General features: G+C 52.2%; 1 protein-coding gene across 1 annotated transcript; it reads right to left on the bottom strand.

The window, feature by feature from the left end:
- Positions 1-2585: 2585 nt before the first annotated feature.
- LOC112589349 (uncharacterized) lies at positions 2586-8256 on the bottom strand. Its single transcript, XM_025302276.1, has 6 exons — positions 7452-8256; positions 5907-7182; positions 5612-5789; positions 4514-5509; positions 4389-4439; positions 2586-2729 (listed from the first exon to the last, which is right to left on the bottom strand). The coding sequence occupies exons 1-6, from the start codon at positions 8254-8256 to the stop codon at positions 2586-2588; spliced, it is 3450 nt and encodes a 1149-aa protein (XP_025158061.1).
- Between the last annotated feature and the right edge of the window lie 222 nt (positions 8257-8478).

Below are 8478 nucleotides of genomic sequence, written 5' to 3'. Positions count from 1 at the left end.
TTTAAAAATAATGTAAAATATGATTTACCGAAAGTTTTTTTTGTTTTCTTATATTAATTTTTATTAATTACTTTCTTATGAGACGGAACGGTATATAATAAATTAGTAATATACATAATGAATTATTATATTTTTGTATATAAATTTTGTTTTATGTTTCAGTACTACTACTAACATTCCGAGTAAGAGGGACTGTGCATCAAGTAAAATATCAGAACTTGACGAAGTTTCCATGCAAAAGCGACAAAAGAGATCGAATAATAGCGACATGTTAGAGACGTCATCAAGTATTATGAGGGAACCAATAAAAATAGAAACATCATCGTTACAAACAGAAGAAATAGTACGTACAATACCTGAACATATACAATCAGAAGATAATAAAACTAATATAATTACCGTAATAGGAAATCTATTACGCGAATTTCCAAATAACGAAGGATTTTCTTATGCATTAAAATTATTACAATTAACTTTTGAAAAAAAAGAGACCAATTACGAAACAAAGTATGAAGGTTATAATGTGTTACTTTTACTGAGTAATTGGTAATATACAAAATTACTCTGCATTCTAAAACTGCGTTGTGTTGTATGTAAATATTTTATGTTTCTTAGTCATTCGTAATTTTAATGTTTTTTTCGTTTATAAATAATATGATGAAGTATTATTATGTTCATATTTTAACAATTTAATGAGTTTGTTTTTATACCCAGACAGCACCGGACATCCAATGGATGTACGTTTCACGTCCAATTTATATCCGTATGACCGATTTGCGTCTGTGGACATAAATTGGACGTAACAAGGATTTCCTTATTGGACATCGGATGTACGTCCATCGGACATCCTATGTCCGAAGTTGTGACAAACGTACATCCTATGGACGTCCTTTGTAAAAAATATGGACATATAACAGACGTCCAATGGACATCTGTGTGCTGTCTGGATATAGATTTGATAACAGATTTCTGTTTTTATATATAAATTTTTTTTTTATTTTTATATTTTTATTTTATTTTATATATAAGCTTTTATTTTTATATATTGGGTGAGTGCAAAAGTTCGTGCGGAGTTTCAATAGATGGAATTATAAGCGTCGTAAAGTGTTGTCATTAATACTTCCATCTACATATTATATAACGTTGGAAAGGTGACGTCTTCAGCTGTTATTAAAAAAAAAATCATTTGTTTTCATACAAACTGCTTCGAGAAATATCACTTTAAAAATGAGTATCGATAAGGTGCATTTACGGCATGTTATGCTTTACGAGTTTCAGAAGGGAATAAACGTTGCCGCAGCCGTAAAAAACATTCAGGATGTTTATCAGGATGAAGCACCAGCTAAACGAACTGTGGAAAAATGGTTTGCTAAATTTCGGCGCAGAGAATTTAACCTTGAAGACGAGCCATGCTCTGGTCGACCTTCTGACATTGATGACGATGTTTTGCGTACTTTAGTGCTCAATAATCCGCGAATTTCAACAGAAGAAGTTGCTACAGCACTAAACGTTGACCGATCAACCGCTTTTCGGCGTTTAAAAAAGATGGGATTCGATTTGAAGCTCGATATATGGGTGCCCCATTTGCTGACCGAGAAGAACAAAATCAAGCGAATTTCTGCAGCCGTTTCTTTACTCGGGCGGCTCAATAACGAGTCGTTTTTGGATCGACTAGTGACGGGCGATGAGAAATGGGTCCTCTACAACAATGTTCAGCGCAAACGGACATGAAAACAATCAGGTGAGCATGGTGACGCAATGCCAAAGGCCAGTTTGCACCCGATGAAGGTGATGCTCTCTGTTTGGTGGGATTGCAAGGGCATAATCTATTTCGAGCTTCTCCCCGCTGGCGAAACGATTGATTCGGACAAGTACTGTCGCCAATTAACCAATCTGAATCGAGAAATAAAAGAGAAACGTCCGATTTTGTCAAATTGCAAGGGAGTCGTCTTTCACCACGACAACGCCAGACCACACGTTTCGAAAAAGACGCTGCGCAAACTGAAGAGCCTGAAATGTGATGTCTTAACGCATCCACCGTATTCTCCTGATATCGCACCATCTGACTATCACTTGTTCCGGTCATTGCAAAATTATTTAAATGGAAAAAACTTTGACTCTTTGGAGGCCTTAAAAAACGGCGTCTCTTCGTTCTTCGAATCTAAACCGCGCAGTTTTTATGATCGAGGCATCCGTATGCTGCCAGAACGTTGGGAAAAGATTATAGAAAACGATGGAGAATATATCATTGATTGAATAAAGATTTTTGTTTGCCTAATCACTGTGTGACTTTTACTCACAAACTCCGCACGAACTTTTGCACTCACCCAATATAAGTAGATCAAAAAAAGTAATAGTTCATTTCTTCAAAATAGAGATTACATTTAAAAATTAAATCATCTCATATATCTCTCAGAGTGGAGGAGGGCCAAACTGGTCCTCCTCCCGAAGGATAGCAAGGTGCCCGGTAGCGCGCCGATCTTCAGGCCGATATGCCTGCTGGACGAGGCGAGCAAGATGCTGGAACGTATCATTGCCGACCGCCTCGTCCGGCATCTATCCCTGGAGGGACAGAACCTTCACGATCACCAATACGGGTCTAAGCCCGGAAGATCCACGCTGGATGCGATCCAGCGTCGCCGGGACCTGGCCAGAGTGCTCGTGGAGAGGGAGGGCGGGTTGTTGTTGGCGGTATCGCTCGACATCACCAATGCCTTCAACACACTGCCCTGGCCGAAGATTGGGAGATCACTTACTCGGGGAGAGGCGAGGTCCAAGGTCGGCGCGCCATGGCGTAGTGTCCCGCAGGGGTCGGTCTTCGGCCCCCTGCTATGGGAAATCACGTTTGACCGGGTACTGCGCTCTCCCCTTCCCCTGGCTGCCACGTCATCTGCTACGCGGCTGACATGTTAGTGGTAGCCGGAGGGAGGAACTGGGGGGAAGCCCACCTCCGAGCAGAGGCAGCATTGCACTACGTGGTGGTCACCATCATGGATATGGGATTCAATGTTGCGCCCCGGAAAACGGAGGCCGTCTATTTTCATGACGGCTGCCGTGGGGCACCGCCGAAGACCCAAATCCGGGTGGATGGAGTCCGCGTCCGCGTCGGGCCTACGATCAAGGCCTGACGTTGGACGGCCGGTAGGATTTCGGGGCTCATTTCAAGGGCCTGTGGGGTTCGAGTGGACTCCCGCTCGACTCGACCAGAATCAACCCCGCACAGCAAAGGTCAGCGGAATAGATGTACAAATTGCAGGGGCACGGCACCCGTACCCTGGTTGAAGTGTTCCCTCGCGGCGCTTGAGGACAGACCTCAAGGGCCCCCAGTGAACCGACTCGAAGGATAGTACAGAAAGAAAAAAACCTTTTATTTCTTACACTCGGCCCCTCGCACGGGGCGCACACGCTCGTGAACAAGAGACTGAAGACAGTGAAAAAGGAACGCACGCATGCTCGCCGGCGTACCACGCAGGCACGCGGAACGCATGTGATACTCACCAACGGCGGGAGCTCGCAGCGGTCGCGCCGAGGTTCCACGTGTTTGAAAAATGAAAGAGCGACGGAAGGAAAAACAAAAGAACACGCCAACAACGGCCACCGTGTAGCCATGCGGAACGCACGTGACGCACGCTCCGCTACGCGACCTCGCAGCGGTCGCGCTGAAGGCAACACGCACAACACGCGGCAACACACGTGGAACCCACGGCCGAACACGTGATCGCGACAGACGCAAAAGCCGACGACTGGGCCGCGCGAGGGCGACCGCGAGATCGCAAGGGCCGCTTGCCCGAAGGCGCGCTCGAAATCACCGGAGCGGACGGCTCTTCGACACGAGAGGCGTCCGCGCGCAACCGCGACGCGTGACACTGGACGCGGCGCGCGGGGACCGAATTCGCGCTGCGAATGGAAGGCAAGGCACACTGCACTCAGACGCGATAGCTCACAACACCGACCGGCGGCTCGTTTCGACCGACGAGAAGCCCGCGAAGGCCCGTCACACGCACGCGCCTCTTGCCAGAGGAAAACGTCTCACCGGATTCAAAACTCTCGACCGCTCGGGGGACACGACACACTCGCACTGAAACACTCCCGCGGCACGAGCGACTGCTTCCGCTGCCTCCTCGGCGGCAGCGGGTCCGCGCTCCCTGCGGCAGATGGCGGGAGCCGCTCTTCCGCCACAACTACTCCCTCCTTAGTTCCTTGCGGGGGAGCAAGGAACGAAATTCGTCAGGGTCTGGACGGTCCTGGTTCAGGGGCGGCAGCCGCCGCGGGCTCTACCCGCTCGTCCGCCGCTTCCACGAATGCCGGTTTGAGGCTGTCGGCTGAAACCGTCTTCTCCACGCCGTTGATTTGAATGATGAAAGAAGTTCGTTTAGCCGCTTGATCACCTCATGCGGCCCTGTATAAGGTGGTTCCAACGGCTTCCTGATAAACTCAGTCTTTTGTATACGTGAGAGCAGTCAATGTTTTTGAGGCGGAAAGTCCTGGGTGAGATGTGATGTGAAGTCGGTACCGGCTTGATGTCTCTGATGAGGCTTCGAAATTTTGACAGAAAGACCTGTGGGCAAGCCGGTTGATTCTGCGTAACGAAGAACTCACCCGGAATCCTTAACGCCGTGCCGTACAGCATCTCTGCCGCAGAGGCTTGTAGGTCCTGCTTGAAACAGGTGCGAAGGCCCAGTATCACCGCTGGCAAAAGGTCCATCCAAGGCGTTTGAGGGTTGCACATCAGCGCTGCCTTGAGCGACCTATGAAATCGCTGGATTATACCGTTGGATTGCGGGTGATACGGTGCTGTCCGTATCCGCTTGGCCCCGATGAGCTGCGCCAGCGCCGTGAACAGTGCTGATTCGAACTGCGCTCCCTGGTCGGAGGTGATCGTTAATGGGGTCCCATAGTGGCAGATCCAATGCTCGAAGAAGGCTGCTGCTATAGTCCCTGCTTGCATATCCTGCAGCGGCACGGCGATCGGCCACCTGGAGAATCTGTCGATGGCTATCAGACAGTATTGCCGCCCTGCAACTAGCGGCAGCTTGACTATATCCACGTGGACGTGGTCAAAACGGTTGTCGGGTGTGTTGAATCGACCGAGGGCTGAGTGGTTATGCCGGTGGACCTTTGCCCGTTGACAGGGTTGACACTCTCGGGCCCAGCGCGCGACGTCCTTCTTAATGCCCGGCCAAAAGAACCGCTGCGTGGCTTTTACTGAAGCCCGACCGCTCGGGTGTGCGAGTCCGTGCACGACGTCAAAGGCTCGTCGCCGGAGCGAAACTGGCAGGTAGGGCCTCACCCGAATTCCGGCGATGCTGCAGTAGACGTCGTAGCCCTTGATAGTAAGGCGCTGTAGAGGCGTTGCAGCATTGTCTCGCAGATGCGGAAGCTCGTCGTCGTCATCCTGTGCATTAGCGATTGTAGCAGCGTCCAAGATGGTCGGCATGTCGATAGCGCAGGCTCTCGAAAGCGTATCCGCCACGACATTGTCCTGCCCTTTTACGTGCTCCAAAGTGAGCTGGAATTACAGGATGAAGTCCAGTTGCCGTTGCTGGCGCGGTGAAGCTTTGTCCGCTCGCTGGTGTGGCGCGAAGATGATGGGCCAGTGGTCGGTACGTACCCGGAACTGACGTCCTTCCAGGATCCTCTGAAAGTACTTAATGCTTGCGAAAATGGCCAACAGCTCGCGATCGTATGTGCTATAGCGTTGCTCTGCGTCGCTGAGTTTGCGTGAGAAGAATCCGGTCGGTCGCCAAGAACCATCTTCGAACTGCTTCAGAGCGGCGCCGATGGCAGTGCTTGAGGCATCGGTGGTGAGCGCGAGTGGCGCTGAATGGTGGAGATACGCAGGCGCGATGGCTGAAGCGATGCTCTCTCGACACGCCTTGAAAGCCTTCCTGGTCTCGTCTGCTCACTGTACCTCGGAACGGTCTCTCTTCTTGGCCCCTTTGAGGAAGTTGTGTAGAGGCGCTTGTAGTTCAGCCGCCTTCGGAATGCAGCGACGATAAAAGTTTAGCATGCCGAGGAACCTTCGGAGATCGGCTACTGTCTTCGGCAGCGGAAAGTCTCGTATTGCTTGCACGTGCTGCGGGGGCGGCTGGTAGCCTTGTTGCGATACTAAGAAGCCTAGATAAGTCACCTGATTTCGCCCGAACATACATTTATCCAGGTTGATGGAGAGCTGAGCTTGGCTTAAAGCGGCAAACAATAGCTGGAGGTGCTCGATGTGCTGCTCGTGCGATTTGGAGAGCACCAGCAGATCGTTCAGGTAGCACCTCACGAATCGAAGATTGCGCAGCACCAAATCCATGTGTCGTTGGAATGTTTGAGAGGCGTTGCGGAGTCCTAGAGGCATGCCAACAAATTCAAACAAATCGAAAGGAGTCGTCACGGCTGTCTTGGGCACGTCCTCCTCCGCGACGGGCAACTGGTAGTACGCCCGTTCGAGATCGACGACGGAGAATACCGTGCATCCGTGGCAGTCCTGGAGGAGGTCTTCAATATTCGGTAGGGGATACCAATCAGGAACGGTGCTGGCATTAAGCCGGCGGTAATCGCCAGTGGCTCGCCATCCTCCTGTCTTCTTCTTGACCAGATGAATAGGACTAGCCCATTGACTCGAGGAAGGGCGTACAATGTTTTGGGCTCGCAGCGAGTCGAATTCTGCTTTAGCCGCTGCGAGCCTCTCCCCGGACAGTCTTCGAGGACGCTCGAAACATGGTGGCCCAGTAGTCAGAATATGATGGCGCACTCCTGTGCTGCTCGGGCCTGAAGAGGCACGATTGTCCTTAGCCCCGCTGGCGAAATCCGCCAAGACTCGAGTATAACATACGCCCAGCTGGCCTTCCGGAACGTTGGCCTCCTGCCTCACTGCTATGCTGTGTACACTGGCTCGGCACATGACGCCTTGTACCTGTAGAGAGGTGAGCGAGTCGAGGAGACGACGGCCAGCGACGTCCACCAGGAGTCCGAAATGTGCGAGAAAGTCGGCTCCTAGGATGGCAGTCTGCACGTCCGCCACAATGAAACGCCATTCGAAGTCCCTCCGGAGCGCCAGATTGAGAACCAGCGTGCGCATTCCGTACGTTGCTATAGGTGAGGCGTTGGCAGCGAGGAGCGTGAGCCTCTGCGTTGGAAGCTTGTCTCGCGTTTGCGACCTGGGCAGCAACGAGATGACGGAACCGGAGTCTACTAAAAATTTTAAGCCGGTTCTGCGTTCAAAGACGTGCAGCCGGTTTTCTGGAATAAATGTTCCCGCGGCCGGCGACTGCACCGGCGCGGGCACGATTAGTTTCCCGGTGCCGCTGCAGAAGATGCCCCGGGGAACGCGCACGGCGTTAGGCACCTCCGCGCGTCCGCTTCCCAGCGTCGATGGTAGTGGCACCAGTTGTCTCGGATGTCCGCGGGCAACCTCGCGCGCGACCTGGCGCGCGGCTGCGAAGAGGAGCGACGACTCTCACCAGGAGGTTGGCGGCGCAGGAAAGAGAGTATGTCCCGCTGGGAGGCCTCCATCCGCAGTAGCGAAGCTCTGATGTCAGTCAGCACCGCGGCAAGGTCAGGTTGGCGGGATGTCAGCTGACCGCCCGAAGCCGCGCACACGGCGCAGGTACTTGCAGGTGGCTGGACGGCGGCTACCGGGTAGCCTTGCCCGCTTCCCAACAGCTCGTCGGCAGCTGCGGCTAGCTCCTCCAGGTTGTGAGTTTTGAGCACCTTGAGGATTTGCTGGATGCTGATAGGTAGCAGGTCCAGCCAACGAACCCGGATGACGTCCTCCGGAACTCTGGTTCCAGCTAGCGTGCGCATCTGGCGCAGCAGCTGCGAAGGTTTGCGGTCCCCCAGCTCAAGCTGAGTGAGGAGACGCAGCAATTGTCGGTCCGCCGAATCCGAAAAACGGCTCAGGATGGTGGCTTTCAGCAGCTCGTACTTCCTGTCTGGCGGCGGTAACCGAATGATGTCTGAAAGCTCCTGCAACGATTTCGGGTCGAGCAAGGATACGGCGAGGCTGTACTTGGTTTCGTCGTTGCGTACTCGCAACGCTTGAAACACCGCTTCGACCTGGAGAAACCACAGCTCGGGGTTGGATTTCCAGAAAGGCGGAAGGCGACAGCTTTGCACCGCGTCGACCGACTCGCCACATCCTGGATGGTTGCCTGAAGTTGGTGCGTCGAGAGTAAGCAGAGGCTCGCCCATGGGTCGCGCCGCTGCGCGCTGTTGCGGCTCCTGAGGATCTTCGTCGCGATGCGACGCTAGCGGCGAATGCAACATTGTCGCCGAAAAACTGTATAAAAACTTGGTTACGCGGCGCACACAAGGTCGCAACACTCACTCGAAATCGCACAGACAACTCGCGAATGAAAAGCACTTCACAATCGAGACGGCGCACTTCGAAAACGAGGCTTGACGGGGTCACCAGCTATCTATTTTGATATGCTGTGGGGGTCGAGTGGACTCCCGCTCGACTCGACCAGAATCAACCCCGCACAGCAA

This window comes from Harpegnathos saltator, unplaced genomic scaffold (genome assembly GCF_003227715.2).
Source record: "Harpegnathos saltator strain DR-91 unplaced genomic scaffold, Hsal_v8.6 scaffold484, whole genome shotgun sequence".
In the NCBI taxonomy this organism is placed as follows: domain Eukaryota; kingdom Metazoa; phylum Arthropoda; class Insecta; order Hymenoptera; family Formicidae; genus Harpegnathos; species Harpegnathos saltator.
Note: the sequence above shows the minus strand (reverse complement) of the source record. Positions and strands in the feature narration are given on the sequence as shown.

Coding starts and splice junctions, on each gene's coding strand:
- LOC112589349 (XM_025302276.1), bottom strand. CDS start 8,256: ATGTTGCATTCGCCGCTAGCGTCGCATCGCGACGAAGATCCTCAGGAG. Junction 5,790..5,906: donor AGAGACCGTTCCGAGGTACA/GTGAGCAGACGA, acceptor CGATGCCTCAAG/CACTGCCATCGGCGCCGCTC. Junction 5,510..5,611: donor TGGAAGGACGTCAGTTCCGG/GTACGTACCGAC, acceptor CTGTAATTCCAG/CTCACTTTGGAGCACGTAAA.